At 55.1% G+C, this 16,968-nt stretch overlaps 1 protein-coding gene across 8 annotated transcripts in view; it reads right to left on the bottom strand.

The window, feature by feature from the left end:
• The window catches only part of AFAP1L2 (actin filament associated protein 1 like 2), a 100,334-nt gene that overhangs the window by 9,094 nt on the left and 74,272 nt on the right, over positions 1 to 16,968 (bottom strand). For 7 of the 8 annotated variants that reach the window (XM_041743116.1, XM_041743120.1, XM_041743119.1 and 4 more), the window contains 8 exons: positions 13,358 to 13,563; positions 11,603 to 11,782; positions 9,067 to 9,156; positions 7,642 to 7,726; positions 6,527 to 6,631; positions 4,010 to 4,221; positions 1,724 to 1,869; positions 789 to 900 (listed from right to left, as the gene is read on the bottom strand). In XM_041743116.1, the coding sequence (XP_041599050.1) occupies positions 789 to 900; positions 1,724 to 1,869; positions 4,010 to 4,221; positions 6,527 to 6,631; positions 7,642 to 7,726; positions 9,067 to 9,156; positions 11,603 to 11,782; positions 13,358 to 13,563 (1,136 nt within the window). Of the gene's footprint in view, positions 1 to 788; positions 901 to 1,723; positions 1,870 to 4,009; positions 4,222 to 6,526; positions 6,632 to 7,641; positions 7,727 to 9,066; positions 9,157 to 11,602; positions 11,783 to 13,357; positions 13,564 to 16,217; positions 16,302 to 16,968 lie in introns of all 8 variants that reach the window. The other variant, XM_041743125.1, reaches the window with a different exon arrangement.

Below are 16,968 nucleotides of genomic sequence, written 5' to 3'. Positions count from 1 at the left end.
GGTGGCTCTCATCATCGCCTCTGCTCCCTGCGCTATGGAGAGGACACCAGACCTGCCTCCTGTCCCTGCCTCAAGCTGGAGTTCGTGGGGACCCGCCTCTTTGGAAAGCTTCCACTGAGCTGGACTTATAGACCAGGGCTCAAGTCCAGGGTTTGCCATTCAGGAGTTGGGAGACCCGGGACACAGTACCTAACTGTTCCTGAATCTCATTTCTTGATCTGTAGAGAAGAGACTAGTGGACCTCCTTATCAGGTGGTTAGGATTACTTTTTTTGTAAGATTTTATTTATTCATAAGATACAGAAAGAGGCAGAGACATAGGCAGACAGAGAAGCAGGCTCCCTGCAGGGAGACCGATGTGGGACTCGATCCCAGGACCTCAGGATGATGACCTGAGCTGAAGGCAGATGCTTAACCATGGAGCCACCCAGGTGCCCCAGGCGGTTTGGAATAAGTCAGATAATCCACAGAAGCCCTCGGCGCAGCAGAGTTCAGTGCCTAGTAAATGGAAGCTGCTTTCGCTATGACTGTTTATTATCTGTTTGGGCCTCAAAGGTTAATGGTGTCTCTGTTCCCGATCCTGACACCACACCTCACACCAACTAGGATGGTTAACCAGCTATTTTAGCTAGAGAAGTCCCCAAGCCAGGAGCACTGCACAGAACATGGCCTTGCACTAGGTGACTTAGAATCCACCCATCTTAGGGACAACCTGCTGATCTCTGGCATCGAAGTTTGATGGGAGGAGGATGGGGACAGCCCAGGTCACTGCCCAGCCTGGGTCCTTACCACAGCCGTCAGCTCTGACGTCTCCACATCATCGTACAGCATCTCCTGGCGGTCTGGTCTGGGCAGGCCGTCGATATAAGTGTTCGGCTCTGAGAACTTTCTCTGCATCAGTCTGGAAGACCCAGTAAGGCACGGCAAGAGGAGGATGAGGACAGGGTGGTCAAAGCCACCAGTGGCAGAGGACTCATGACAACGAGAGGTACAGTAGGAGCCAGAGGGCCTGCAGGGGACCCAGGGACTGGCATCGACCTCATTTTCAACTCGTCTATTTAGGGATATCTCCTCCCTCTCTTCCCAGGGCCTTCTTACTGGAACTCCTAGTTCTGAACTTCTCTTCCAGGAAAACAATCTTCCTTTGCCCCCTACCCCTCCTCCAGATCCTACTGCCTTCTTGCCCAGATTCCTCCCTTATAGGACCTCCTTCCAACCACAAAATCCTTTCTCATTTCATCATCACGATGCACTGGGGTGGCCCAGACCAGGCACTCCCCGCTTTTTGTACAGAAAAGGGAAAGTGGATCCCATTGCAGTGGCTTGGCCAGCTTCCGTCAGAGCTACCTCCACCCCCCTGACCCAGGAGCGCTTCTCCCCAGGCCCGCTCTGCTTGCCTGGAAAGCAGAAGTACCAGCGCTCCATCAGCAGTAAGGAAAGTGGATGGTCAGGAAAGGCACCAACTCTGCCCTAAGGAGTTGGAGAGTGTCCACCCAGGCCGAGGGTGCTGTGGCCGCCCCCTGCCCAAGGCCTGGCTCAGCTCCTAGCTGCTAGCTGCTCCTGGGCCCCGGGCTTCCTGCTGCCGGGTAGGACTGGGCTGACCCTGGCTTCTCAGCTGCTGCCCTGCGTGATGGAACAGGCCAAGGGGGGCCAGCCCGGGCCCACGTTTTGAAGCATGGCTGGGAACGGGAGCGTTTGATGCAGCAAGCCCCCGTAACACTCACAGCAGAGAGGTTTTGGCCGCACTCACGATACAGGACACCCTGTCTGCATCCACGTAGTCATAGGTGAATTCTTCTGGGTCTGTCTTGGAACCTGACTCGGAGAGCAGGAGGCCCAGCCAGTGGCCCATCTCCTCAGAAGACTTGGCCTGCAAGGAGGCGGAGAGGGACATGAGCAGAGCTGGATGGAATGTGCCGGCTGCTGCCCAGCCCTCCCAACCAGTAAGGAGTAGCTACTGGGTGGGTGCCAGTAGGGAGGGTGCCAGTAGCACCCTTGCCAGGATGCCCACACAGGCAAGGCCTCTGAGACAGGTGGGGGCCATGCACTCTCATTTTCACCAGCCTATCTCAACCCCGTGTCTCTAAATAACATTTCCTGCCACCTGGATGCCACCTCGGTGATGCTGTGGATATTTGTCCCAGGTATCAAATATGATTAATACACATGTATTTCTAGGAGGCTGAAGAGCCAGGAGAGCATGTGTTCTAGGTTGACACCTCTATGTTATACACTGTCACATGGCAGTTTGTCACCCTAATCCGTATATACAAGATCGGATCCCTAAGAAGTAACAAAATTCAAATTTATTTTGTTGACAATTTCAATAAAGTCAGTCTTACAATAAAGGTTATCTTAGATACACCTGACATCAAGCCCACTTGCTCTGATAAATAATGAAGTAAATCCCAGTGAGGCTGGAGCCTGTTTTTTTTTTTGTTTTTTTTTTTTTTTTTTTTTTACAAACACTGGGTATCTATTAAAATGCCAACGTCACTTCTTACCATTCATTTATTCACTTAGATTTTATTTATTTATTCAGAGAGAAAGAGAGAGAGAGAGAGGCAGAGACACAGGCAGAGGGAGAAGCAGGCTCCACGCTGGGAGCCTGGTGCGGGACTTGATCCCGGGTTTCCAGGATCACGCCCTGGGCTGAAGGCAGTGCTAAACCACTGAGCCACTCGGGCTGCCCGCTTACCTTTTTAATGGAAAAAAAAGGGGGGGGGGAATTCTGTAAATACTACAGGTTCACTTTCATAAGAGAAAACAGCTGCCTCGTTGGCATGACACAACACAGCTCTACTTATTACCGCATTTTCTTCATCAGAGAGGCAGCTGTGAGCAGAGCTGGACATCGAGCTGCTTTTCCTTTCCCAGTCCTTTTCCAGCAGGGGTTTCCATCCAGCTTTGCGTGGGCACCCTTAGCTCCAGCTACCACCCTCTCTGCCCTGGGCAACTGTGACAGCTTCCTTACTGGTCTCATCTTGTCCCTTCTTGTGCCCCTTCCATCCATTCCCCTGCCCCAGCTGCCAGAGGAAGCATCTCGAAATCCCAATCTGAGCATGCCACCGTCCCCTGCAACCCTCCAGGGTTGCCCCCCGCCCCGCCCCATTGCTCTGAGGATCAACCTTCCTTCCCTCCCAACCTCATCATGTCCACACCCCACCCTCAGCCCGGGCCCCCAGCTCGCAGGACTTCTGCACAAAGTCATCCACTCGCTAATTCGCTGAGTAACGTCTCACCCTCACACTAGAATCCAAGGTGCGTGACCGGGAGCGTATCTGTCTTGTTCACCACATTACTACTGTTCGGGGTCTGTAATGTCACCAGGAGAGCTGGATGGATGGACACAAGCTTGTGCCCGGCTCCCCCCCCACCACCAGGTAACTGGGATATGGAGCTTTTAGCCACCAGAGGGCAGTGTTGGAGCACAGTCTGGATGAAGACCCTGGGGTGGTGGGGGGAGGACCCTGTGAACAGGGCTGAGCCAGAGGGTGCTTCCCTGCGTGCAAAGAACTCTGGCTCTGGCCTCGCCTGCCCAGCGCGAGGCATTAGGTCACCTCTTATTTTTGCAAATGTAACATCACATCAAACGGAGGGCGGGGAGTGGGAGAAACGTAATTGTATCACAAACCTCATTCTTACCCCAGATAAGCCCTAACAATCGTCCTCGACTCTATGTACGGCGCCGCAGCTGGTGATACACAAACCAAATCAAACCCACTGTGAATCCCCAGGAGGTTCTGCAAGCCGCTCAGGGAGTTATAAATACTCGTGCTGCCCTCAGTGCAGGAAGCAGCTCATTGTCCCTTTCCTATAACACAAGCACTCTGAGGTCAGAAAGGGAATGGAAAATTTTTTTTAAATGCGAAGAAATAAAATGCAAGGGAGAAAAAAAAAAAGGCAAGACTACGCTGCCTCTGGATTGTCGACTGTGGGATGACAGTGATTGTGGGATGACAGTCCGACAGTCCGAGCAGCACGGCCCCGCCCCCCGCAGGCAGCAGTACCTCAAGCTTGGCCAGCTCCTCCCCGTGGTGGAGGATGCGGAAGGAGTACAGGTGGTCGGGGCTCGGGTCGGGGACCACCTCACAGCCCAGCAGGCTGACGGGCTGCTGGGCCACCTTGCTCCGGTTCCGGTCCTGGAAGAAGTGCAGGTGGCTGTCCCTGACGGAGCACCAGCGTGACTTCCACTGGCTGTTCACCAGCACGTTCAGGTAACCTGCGGGAGGGGACGAGGGTGTCCAGGGCTGCGCCACCCCCGCGCCTCCCAGCGTCTCCCCCAGAATCGCAGGTCCGAGACCCGTCACCGCTCTGCCCGAGGAGCTTTCTCACCCCGAAGGGGCTGGATCTCAGCAGTTCTCCCCCCGCCCCTGCATGCCAGACCCCGGCAACGTGGGCTGCACGGGCTCTCCTGCATCTGTCCCCGGGGGGAGGGAGCCGTGTCGTTGACTAGAGCAGGCTGGCTGGGTCTGTACAGGACAAGGCTCCCCCCACCCCACCCCTGTCATGCCCCCACCGGCAGCGGCCCTCCTCCCCAGACTCTGGTCACTTAGGCCACGTGCAGGAAGGTCCCCAGCCGGGGGCACCTGGCGGCAGGTGCAGTCAGTCCTCTGGCCTCCACAGCCTTAGCCTCCTCGGCATCCCGGACACAGGGTCACTCAGCCTCAGCCCGCGAAGGGCTGCTCCCCTTGGCCGGCTCCCTCTCCTCCTCCCAGCCTCGCTTGACCCTCCCTGGGTCCTGCACTCCCTGCTCTGTCTTCCTTCCGAACCTGTGGATCCCAGAACAGTGAGACCTGCTTCCATACAGCCTCCCCCGCGGACACGGAGCTTCTCAAGGGCAGGAACTTGCCCCCTTCACCTCCAGCGCCCAGGGTGCGTGCCCGTGGCCTCTCTGCCAGGCATGCAGCGGCTGCCAGCACTGGGGTGCGTCCATCATGCCATCCTTTATTATTCTCAGAAGGCTGCATGTGTTGGGTTCGGCTTCCTAAGAGGAGGACAAGCCTTTCCCTTTGCCCCCCACTCAGAGGAACATTGCGGAGCTGACACCATGTGCCAAGCACAGCCTTGTCCCCAGGGCTACAAAGATGCATAAAATCCAGTCCACGGGACCCCCTGCACCCCCCATGTGCTGTGCATTCACACCTCTCCATGCTGCCCACCTTCCCGGAGGGACTGGCTTACAAAGTGGACGCCTTCTCCATTCTAGAGGATTGCAGCTGCTCTGAGCCTTAACTGGGATGGACAAGGCCACCCTCCCGCCCACCCAGTGCTGGGCCAAGAATGGAGATCGTGAGTTTCTCAGAGCCACACGAACAGTAGCAAAGTAGAAGAATTCACGCCCCAGACCTAGGAAACCTGGCTCATCCAGGCAAGTGCCCCACTGCCCATCTCAGTTCTCTGGACCAAAGAGAAATCTGAGTCAAGAAAGCAGGGAGCTCAGATGCCAAGTCTGTTCTCTGTCACCCTTCCCTGGCCACTGGGGACAGGAGCATGCTTCACTGCTGAAGAGACTTCCAGCAATAAGCCAGCCACCTCTCTCCCAGTGGGACTCACTGAGACCAGGTTTCTGTGCCAAACACGGTGCCCCCCAAGGCTGCAGGGGCTGGCAATGCTGGGGCACTGCCCGGTGTCCCGCCCAGAGAATTAAGAGGCTCCCAGCGTGAGGCTCCCATCTGATGACTTCCGGTTCCACCCACCCACCCACCCACTCTGCCAGCCTCACAAGCCAGACCTGGACTGGGACTCGGGAAAGGAGCCCAGGGCTGGCACAAGGGATCCACGAGGAACAGCCTTCAGGCCCTGGGAAGAGCCAGAGCAGTGAGTCCCAGGTTAGAGCCAGGACAGAGGCTCCACCAGCATGTTTCCTGGGAAAGGCCTCAGTTTCCTCAAGGCAGAATGAGGGGAGTACAGTTGACCTCTGTGAGCCTAGCAGCACCCGCACACCCCCTCTGTACCAGCAGCGCAGGCTTCCATTCGCCCTAAGGGGCCTCACTGTCCCCATCTCTGAGCCCTTGCTGCTGCCCAGAGACGCCACCTCGGCCTATTCAGCTCCAGCCTGATCTTCAGGACTCAGAGGGTCCAACCTTGGATGGGAATGTTCTTTCTGTCCCTGGAAAGAACCCCTTACCACTGCTATGATGACACGGCGTGTGGTTTAGGGGTATGAAGCCAGCACGGCTCTCGGCTGTGAGCTCTCAGGACCGTGTTCTCCCTCTACCGGGTCCCCTCCCCTAGCACCGCTGGCCACGCTCCTTCAATGCTCATCAAAAGAGCAGAACTTTTAAAGACCACTGGGAGGATCCTCACACAAAGGCTCCAGCACCGCAGCAGGCAGCGTGGGGTTAGGCGTGCGCTGAACCACCTGCAGCGAAGGTCAAGAAACCTAGAGCTGCGGCTCTGCCCTCCCCAGAGATGGTCAGGGCGAGACCCAAGTCCCTGCCTGCATGGTCCCAGCCGCCTTCCTGGAGACGGGCTCCAGCCCGGTGGGTGAGCCCGCAGGGCCTGCAGGCAGCTACGGTGCTTACTGGATGTCTCGAGGGACCTGTCCGGAGGCTCCAGCGAGGTAGATTTCTTCCTGCCCAGATTCATTAGGTTGCTCAGTTTGAGGCCAGGAGAAGATTTCTTCTTGACTGTCAACATGAGAGAAAAAGCCGTCAGCATTGCAACAGCCCGCTGACAGGCCGCAGCCAAAGATGGAAACAGCAGACCCATTCCCATTGCCTCTGCACCCCCCGCGTGTGTGTGTGCACATGCACACTCACACACACGCACACACGCATGCGCGTACCCACACGCTGCTCCCCAAACCAGGATCCACAGTCCAGAGTCAGGTATCCCTGGAATCAAACACTCAAGAAGGGGGCACATCAACTCATTTGTTTTTTTAAAAATGATTTCTATTTTTAAAAAAGTTATGTGGGGATCCCTGGGTGGCTCAGTGGTTTGGCGCCCACCTTCTGCCCAGGGCGTGATCCTGGAGTCCCGGGATCAAGTCCTGTATCAGGCTCCCTGCATGGAACCTGCTTCTCCCTCTGCCTGTGTCTCTGCCCTCTCTCTCTCTCTCTCTCTGTGTCTCTCATGAATAAATAAATAAAATCTTAAAAAAAAAAGAGTTATGTATTTGAGAGAGAGGGACAGAGACAGAGGGAGTGCAAGCACAGGCAGGAAGGGCAGAGGGAGAGGGAGAATGTCAAACAGACACCCCACTGGGCACGGAGCCGGAAGCGGAGCCCGATCCCACGACCCTGAGATCATGACCTGAGCCCAAATCAAGAGTCACACAATCAACCCACTGAGCCACCCAGGCGCCCCACACCAACTCCCCTCATAGACTATGTCAGCACTTGAGAATCTTCACAGACTGCATTGGCTCAAAGAGATGGGGTCAAGGGTTAGCAGCAAACAAGGAGAGATGCAAGAATATTCTACTCCTAGCAATTCATAAAACTTGACTTCAATTTGCTCATCCCTCCCTTCTTCCTGGGCTTATCAGCTGTGTTATTTCCAAGCAGTTTAGAAGTTGGAGGCATGTTGCAAGCAGCTGTTAAAACCCATGAGGGCTGAGCCAGACAGCCATGTCTCGCAGCCTGGGACACCATCCCCGTCCCGAGCCCAGGCTGACAGCCACAAGCATCGGTACCATCTTTGGCCTCTGGAACCTCAGGGTGGCCATCTATGGAGCTTCCATATTCCGGGGCTGACAGGTACTTCTCCATTATATCTAGCTGTGGAAAAGAGAGAGACAAGCAGGTGATCTTGTCTGGGAATGGTTACCTGGGGGATCACAATGTAAGAGAAACTTATAGATAGCTTTTGGGTGTAGGCTAGAGGTCACCGTGGAGTCCAGGTCACTGACGGCACATTGGCCAGCCTTCCCTCGGGCTCTCTGGGAGACCTTTCCTTGCCCCATCCCCATCCCTCTTCTTCAGGCCACCACTCATCCAAGTTCCCAAGTTCCCAACATGCCTGCCCAACCTAAGGCAAGCTGCCAACCCCAGCGGTGGCATTAGAGTTGACATCCCAGCTGAAACTGTCGGGCTGGGAACCACCCGTCCGGGAGCGTGAGGACGGCTTTGCAGAACTGACCGTACTACTAACATAGCAGAGAAGGGCCAGAGAAGGGCCAGCCTGTCTACACAGCACCAGACCATGATCTGAACCCTGGCTGGAGCACTGTCCATCCAGACCAGGCGCTCGACTTAAAAGTCTTTCTTGGCCTTGCTGTGCATGTGTTTAAAGAGAGATAATACCCCCATGTACATCCCCAGGGCTGTTAGGGGACTTGGGAATTTCTAGGAGCACGTGGTGGCTGCTGCTGTTAGAATGTGAAGCGCTCAGAATATTCCAGACAAGCTCCTCTCAGAGAACATCCTCCAGACCTTTGGGAAACAGGGTGAGGGACTCCCAACCAACGGGCAGGCTGTAGGTGGGGGCTTGAGGACTGCTACACCTGGCCAGGGAACTCCAAGAGGGATGGTCTGTGCCTTCCTCCTCCCTACTTGAGACATCTATGTCCCCTCTGCCCTCTTCCTTGCCAGGGCTGGGGAGCCCAGGGAGACACGGTGCTGCTGTTCTGTGTGCTCCCAGACTTCAGGGCACCTCCCTGCTGATACTTGGTGACATGGACTGAGAAGCCACAGGTGTCAGCCCTCCCCTCCAAGAGCACCTGGCCCAACTTTCTCAACCTTGGCCCTTCAAAGCAGGGGCCCCATGGCTCCATGCAAATGAGCAACAGAGCCCTTTGGAATTGACAAGGGGACAGTAAGGGGACAGTTCACCCAGCCCCGAAGCTCTACCAGGAGCAAATGCAAAAGAAGGGCCACATGCCATGAATTTCCCTGCCTAGGAATGGAGGGCACGCTGACCTTTGTTCTAATAAAGCTTCCTGTACCCAAGCAAGAAAGGATCAACTTCATCGGTTTTCTTGCCAACCTGAAGCTACTGGCACCGTGCATGTCTCACTCATTGGGCTGACGGGCAAAAACAAAGATCTCAGTTTTATACTTTTAATTTTGACAGAGAAGAGAGAGAATTGAACTCTCTCCCAGGCAGGACAGAGGCTTACTTTCTGACAGTTCAGGCGCTGGGCATCTGGGGCGTACTGGTTTCCCTCGGACGCTCCTTCTGAAGGCAGGCCGCTCACCTCCTGGATGACCTGAAGGACAAGAAAAGCCATCACCGGAGGCCCTTCTGGCTCAGACTCACAGCCAGACCCAAGCTAGGGCCCCTGGAGGTCAGGGGAAGTGGGTGGAGGTGAGACAGGGGATGCACGCTTTCCACGGCACGGCGACTATCCCTCCCACCCGCAGCACCTGGCCTAGGACTGGGCAGGCTGCAGTGGGCAGGCCTGTTCCTCAGACCCCTCCCCTGCAGACCCCCACATGTTCTGGTGGCCAGCGGGGCAGGGGTGGGTGCTTCACAGCAAAGCCTGAAGATGGCCAAAGCTGCCAGCCCTCAACTCTGTGAGCCTCCTCCTCAGCCTCATCCTGGGCGGGGGTGGCTGCTCGGTTGTGGGTATGAGAAAGAACTGCGTTTGCCATGGTCCCCTCAGCTTTTGGGGGGCCATGGAGCTTGCTGTGGAGGGCCTCTGTCGGCTCGGGAAGCAGGCCTGCCAACTGCTGGAAGAGTCCAGCACTGGCTCTCTAGACCGGTCTGTCGCAGTCCACTCCACCCTCCTCCAGAAGGGGCCTTTTCCCGGGCACCCAGGGCCTGGGGGCGCACATGTCAGATGTAGCTCTGGCCACACAAGCAGCGCTGGGGCTCTGAGCTGGGAGCCCCCCGGGAGGTTCCCAGAGGGTAACAGCCCGAGGCAGCCACACACACATCCCCACGCTGCCCATCCCAAGCCCTGTGGACGCAGCAAGAGTACTTTCAAAGACCTTCCTTCTTCAGTCTCTGCTTAGAGCAGTTTATGGAAACAAGTTTAAAATTAGAGAAGCCAAAGAATAAAAGGAAGAAGGCTATGGGGTTTGGGAAGCATAAGACATTTCTCACTTCTTAGACTGACTCCAGTTCAGGCCCTGGTCCACGTGGGGGACCAAACATGCCACATGGTGCTGTGCGAAGGAGACAGGCACTGCAGTCCATCACTAGTGGCATGACCTGGGGTCTAAGCTTCGGTCACCGCATCTGTCGGATGGGCCACACCTAGAGCCTGGGGCACCGTGAGGACCCGTGTGTGAAGGTGCCATCCTTATCAGCTGGGGCCTGAGTGTGCGGACACCCTACGCAGGGGAAGCACGCAAAGCTGGACATCCAGGCCTGAGCGCTTCTCTGGGAGAGTCCTGCCTTTCCTGGGGCTCTTGCCCCATCCTTAGCATTTCCCACCCACTGCCATATACCTGCCCCACCTGTGAGCTCAGGGGTGATCACTGAGAGTTAGGACACGGAGGCCAGGGAAGGTAGGTAGGTTTGACAAAACAGATACACATAGATGGCCGAGAGCCCATCACACAGGCTAACGGGTCCTACCAAACTGCAAGCGTGTGCAGCTTCTCGGAGTCAGGCCCTCGTAGCCAGGTCCAGCTCCATGCTCATCTGACCAGGGAGGAAGGGGACCTCTGTGAAGGCCGACAGAGAGGCTATTCCTTCTGAAAGGGTTCTTGTCTTTGAAACCACCAGCAGGGGTTTCGGGATGAGGGCATGTGAGTTGGGGAGAAAGGCTGGGAATCAGAGGAAGGACAGGTGGGTCGGAGCAGCAGAACAGCACTGACAGCAGGAGCACCGTGTGTGTGTGTGTGTGTGTGTCTACAAGTCTTTGTGTGTATGCAACTACTTGTGCATGTGTGTACACGTGCATGCAAGTGTTCATGTGTATATCTGCAAGTGTGGGTGCACACAAATACTTGTGTGTATGTACAACATAGGTAGATAGGGATAGAGGGCAGACACAGCACTTCTACCTGAAATGCATTGGCGTGGCTGTGATGGAGGAGGGGACCAAGGAAGGAAGGGACCTCTCTGGCTGACCAGGGGTCCTGCCCCCAAACCAGGGGCACCTTCTTGGAACAAACCTTCTACCTTCTGGCATTGTCAAGCTCATCTTTAACATGGGGCAAACCAGGCTTCGTCATCACTGGGGGCCACCCCCATGTACCTGCAGGCAGACCTGACCACATGCATCCTGTGATGGCAGGACACACAGGACTGCAGTCAGACAGTCGCACCTACTGCTTGCCAGGTGCCCTTGACTGGTCACCTCCTCCCTCAGAGCCTTAATCACCACCCCTGTAAAATGGTGGTATGAACCTTGTGCAGCTACCCTCGGCGTGATTAGGTAGGTTAAGTTTGATAAAAGCACACAGCCCATGTAAGTGCCTTACGAGTGACCCCGCCATCCATTCTTCCTTACTAAGGAGGCCGGTGATGCCTCTCCAGAAACCAGAGGGCTAATGAGTCTCTACTAGAGCCCAAGTCCAGGAACAGTAGCGGAGAGATCCTTTCCTTAGGACTGACGGCTACCACGCAGAACACAGAAACCCTGGGAATCTGAAGGACTGTAGATCCTCTACCCTTGACAGCAGTCATCCCTTTTAGAAAAAGCCAAGGAGCCCTGTAGGGGGGGCAGGCCTGTGTCCCCAGCAGCCCAGTGCCACCCTCACCCTGAGCCACTGCTCCGCTTGGTCCCTGCTCTGCAGGCCTAGCACGATCACGTCGGCGTTCATTGGTGTGATCTTCAGCTTGTGCTCCTTCTTCCGCACTTGCTTTTCCTTGTGGATGACGCTGCTGCCCAGCAAGTTCACATCCAGCTGAGGGCTGTGGTCCTTGGAGGATTTGTAGCACTAGAAGGGAAGAGAGACGCTGTGCCACTTTGCCAGGGGTGCCAGGCCTGGCCGGGTGCTGCAGAGAGGGGCCACGGGCATGGCAGGACCCGAGAGCTCGGCTCTCCCCAGCAAAACCAAAGGTGCAGAATGAGGGCTCAGGTATCAGTAGCTCTTGCTCTTGGCATCAGAGCGACCAGGGAGACTGTCTCCTCTCTCTCACACCCCCTTCTTGCCGACCTCCCCGGGGATGCCCAGCACCCTGCTCATCCAGGCTGCTCCAAGGGCCCCGCAGGCCTCAGCTAGCTCCTGAAAATCGTCCTCTGCAGCCAACTCTCACACCTTCAGGTTGGACTCACTCTTCCCACTTCCCTGCCTATCTGCATTTCTTGCTCACCAACCTCAGGGAGGGGCGCGTAGGGAATGAAGACCAAGCTCATTATCTGCTTAGTTAAGAAGATGATTTGTAGGGAAAGAAAAGAAAAAAGAAAAGAAAAGAAAAGAAAAGAAAAGAAAAGAAAAGAAAAGAAAAGAAAAGAAAAGAAAAGAAAAGAAAAGAAAAGAAAAGAAAAGAAAAGAAAAGAAAGAAAAGAGAAAAGAAAAGAAAAGAAAAGAAGTAAAGAAAAGAAAAAAAAAGAAAAAAGAAAAGAAAAAAAGAAAAAGAAAAAGAAAGAAAGGGACTTGCTTCCCCTCCCAGACAAAATACTCTGCCCTTGTTTGTGATGGGTATAGAGGGGTCCTCGCAGGGCTGGGGACGGCGTTACCAGAAGGAGCATCTGCACAGGGCAGGGCATGTCATGACCCGGGAGGAAAGCGCGCTTATAATGATTCCAAGGAACTTCCAATGAGGACATAAAAAACTGTGAATTATAATTTAGAATAACAGGAAACAGGGCTGTGGTCAGAGTAATAGCTTCTGGTTCCCTTATGGATTTTGTCTTATAATCGGTAATTCAAAATACCGTGACTTCGGTGACAATGCCTCCCTTTCTGCCTCTGCACAGGTGAGTGTGGTGGCCACAACCAGGGGGGCTGGGGGGTCCTGACCGGGCAGGGGGCTCCACCCCAAACGGCCAGGGGTCCAGATGTGAGGAAGAATGAGCCCTCAGACCAGGGAACAAGATCCCTGGGAAAACACGTCTATGGGACAGGCCTGGGGGCAGGGGGTGGTCACCACAGCCCCCATGGAGGGACCTGTGAAAACCATTAGTTTTTTTTTTTAAGATTTTTATTTATTTATTTATTAGAGACAGAGAGAGAGAGAGAGAGAGAGAGAGAGAGAGGCAGAGACACAGGCAGAGGGAGAAGCAGGCTTCATGCAGGGAGCCCGACGCAGGACTCGATCCCGGGTCTCCAGGATCACACCCTGGGCTGAAGGCGCTGCTAAACCGCTGAGCCCCCCGGGCTGCCCCCATTAGACTTTCTTAGTTCAGAGGCAGCACACTCATCCACGCGCACACAGCTCGGCCTACGATTTCGGATCAGGGACAGGAGAAAACCTCCACGTAGGAAAGGCTCCGTGCCCCTGGCATGAGGGGCCGCCTCCCGACGCCCCCCAGACACAGAGGACAGCACCACAACACGAGCCCAACCGACCAGGAGCCTGGTGTCCTTGATGACGCAGAGCTGCTTGGCCCACTGCCCCAGCCACTTCTTGCGCCACAGGAAGGCGCAGATGCGGGCGTCGCGCATCAGCTCGATGCTGGCCTCGGGCGAGGGCCACTGGTAGGGCGCCGACTTGCCCTTGCTGTTCTCCTCTTCATCGTAGGACTCGTAGGAGCTGCTCACCGCCTCTCCGTCCTCTGCAAGGAAGACCCACGCGGTCACGGCCCCCGGGCCAGGGGAACCTTCGTCCAGGAGGGAGGGCGGGGCCCGCAGGCCGGACCGCCCGGCCCCTGTGTCCCTGAGCCAGCCTGACAGCCGCCAACCACAGCCCCCCCGGTGACGCTTCTTGGAGGCCGCTTCTGGCCAGACACGAACAACCCAAACCAGGAGTCTCTGCCTTTTCCTCCTCCAATCTGTCATCCCAGACTCCACAGATGTCAAGTGGACAAGACGCTGCCCGCAGGCGAGGGTCCACACTTGACAAGGCCAGGCCCCCCTGCGGGCCTCTGGATCCTCACCTGGGGCTTTAGCAGTGGGGGAGAGGGGGGAGCCTGGCACCCGGGCACTGTAGGGGGGCCCAGGGGAAGGGTCTCTGGGAGCCCCCGCTGGGCACGAGGTAAGTGGCCCTCTGAGGGCTGGGCCACCTCTGTCCCTGCTTGTCCTGGGAGGAAAGGCTGCAGCCTCTCAAGGGGAGACAAACCACAGCAGGAAATGGCTCTGTGGGGAAGGCGGCTGTCCCCCCTGGGCCCGGCCCTTGGGCCAACCCACTGCCAGCCTCCCCAGGCTCTGCTGGCTCTCCCTCCCCACGGCCAGCCTCCCAGCACACACGGCCCCCTCTGCTGGTTTCCACCTCTGGGCAGCCTCACGCTTGTTCTGCTCGAGAGAATCCCAAAGCTCACCAAGCACAAACCATGTTCAATCCTGTGCACGCTCCCCGTGCCTCAGTTTCTCCTGCTCCCCCCCGCCCCCCGCAATGTACCCTGCGAGAGTTGTTCTCCGGGCCTCATTGTGCTGTTTAAGGCCAACAGAAACTAGGGGAAGGAAAAAGTAAATCAGTAAAACCCCAAAAAGAAGGATGTGGAAAAAAGAGAACCTTAGGATCCCAACCTAGTCCAACCCCTGGCTCAACACCGGAATCCTGTCTGTGGGAATCCTGACACTGCTCCAGCCTCTGTTTGAATTCCCCCCTCGACGGGGAACTCACTATCTCTTGATCCCTAGATACTTCCTTCTATGACTGGGTAGAAAGTCAGGCCACCATCTACTTCCCTGTCACCTCTACAGACATGGTCCATCCCCTCGAGTCAGGGTGAACGCAACTCCTCTATCTGCCCCTCCAGTCTCCTCCAGAAACATGTCAGCCTGTGGGCCCTTAGTGTCCCTTCTGCAGAAGCCCCTTCTCCTCTCTGCCCAGCAAGGTTCCTCCACGCCAGGAAAACAGAACCACATTTGACTTAGAATATAGAAAACCAGAATGAGGCCACTGCCTCATTCTCGCTATGGGGCCAATGGAAATGTGTTTTCATATTTCTAAAAATAACACTTCCAATAATTTAATATCCACTTTCTTTTAAAGCAGTGTGGTACTGCTCCCCTTCACAGCTTAACAAAATAAGTTGCACAGCTCATACCTTCACACCTATTAAATAAGCAAAGACTGGAAAGAGTGGCGTAGCCAACGGGAGACCCGAACTCTCCCGCTGCTGGTAGTAACGTAAATGAAACACAAGCCTCTCAGAAAACAATCTGGCAGCCTGTTGTTTCAAGAGCCATAAAGATACCCATACCCTTTGACCCAATAATCCCAGTCCTGAGAGTTGATCCTAGGAAACTAGTTTAAAAAAAAAAAAAGGAAGGAAGGAAAGTGGTAGGTTACGTGCATCGAGTTATTAATTCCAGTGCCATTTACAGTCAGTGGAAGGTGAGTGGGGGGGGGGGGAGTGTGATGCACCCACTTCAGAGCACGCCGTGCAACCCTATTGGATGGGAACTCTGAACAGTAATCCACAGCTCAAGAAATATGATGGTCAGTGAGGAGGCACAATTAAAATTCTGTGTGCAAATAGATCGGTACCAAGAGGCAAGAGGAAAAACTCAAGAGAGCTGATTTGATCAGGTGGTAGGATCAGGGCAATTTTAGAAAAAGTCCTCATCGTCAGTGTGGTATACTCTGTACAATAAGGGAACTCAGAATGATACAGTGTCACTGGGACGCCTCCTTCAGTAACAGAAATTAATAGAGGGCGGCCACAGAGTTCAGCAGGAAGAAGCTGGCCAAATCTCCCCATTGTTTGTGCTTCCGGGGTTGGCCCAAGCGTTCGGTGGAGAATTCCAACACCTGCCCATCCACCGTCAGGCAGGTATGGGGAAGCTGAGAAGACAGCAAATCACAGTATCTCAAACTACCTGAAGTGGCTTAGGGGAATCTTGGAGCAAATTTTATTTATCTCCTAAGAGGGATCACAGCATGGCCATGACTGTGGGACAGTCCTAAAGCAGATATGTGGCTTCTGGGGCTCGTAGGATGAATGAGAGTAAAAAGCAGAAGGCTCAGGGAATTCCATCCCATTTCTGCACCCCTGGTGGACCACCCCCCACTGTGTGCTGCCGGAGGTCTTTGGGAAAAGGGGGCAAGACAACCATGCAGCGCTCTGGTCCTTCACTCGTGCATTCAGATGCCAGTGGCAGGGGGCTGTGGCAGGTAGAGAAGTCTCTCCTTCTAGAAGGATGATACATGATGTACACATGCAGAATCCATGCAGAGGCCACCCCCAGGGCATGCATCCCATCTCTGGAAGCCAGGCAGCAGGCATGGAATCACTGGCTTTCCAGCTCTGGGGACAAGCAGTACCCAAGGTGATTGTGGCGTAAATGACTCCTTCAGGCACCTGCACCCATCTGGGGACTCCAGTGGGGGAAAATCCGCCAGAATGACCTGTATGAGATCCAGAAGCACAGAGAAAGGCAAGATGGAGAGACACAAGATGAAGAGAGGTACAGACCCAAGTGCAGAGACACAGAGAGACCCAGAAGTGGCCCCATGGCTGCTTATCCACTGTAAGCTAGTACTTTTCCACTGGAGGAGTGGACTCAGCAGGACAGGCCCCAGCCCAATCAAGGACACCTTCTCCCAGCCACTTCCCAACCAGAGATGACCAGGTAACTACTTGTCACCAATAGAATGTGGGTAAAAGTCACTTCTGGCTGGCGCTTTTAAGAAACCCTTTTAAGGGGTTCTCTTCTCTTTCCCTGCAGAGGATTCTGTGGTCTTAGAGGGTGCCCAAGCCCACCCAGGAGGGAGCCTAGACTACCTACCGACCTATAATACCCACACTGAGCTCTTCATAAGAAAGAGATTTGTATTGTGTCACTTTAAGCAGAAAGAGGGGATATTTGTTACCATAGCTGCCATGACCCCAGCATGAGACATCATGGGCCAAGTAGCTGACATCTCACGCAAGTAGGACTGACCCTGTATCTCCTGCACAGGCCATCCGGGCACTTCCTAAACTTTTTCTTGGAGAGAGAGGCCTGACCCTTCAGAGCAGCGTGGGGACAGTGCTGATAAAGCAGAACAAGAACCCAAGCAACCAGTCTCTCGT

This window comes from Vulpes lagopus, chromosome 2 (assembly GCF_018345385.1).
Source record: "Vulpes lagopus strain Blue_001 chromosome 2, ASM1834538v1, whole genome shotgun sequence".
Taxonomy (NCBI): Eukaryota; Metazoa; Chordata; class Mammalia; order Carnivora; family Canidae; genus Vulpes; species Vulpes lagopus.
This window is presented reverse-complemented; position numbering and strand designations above follow the sequence as displayed.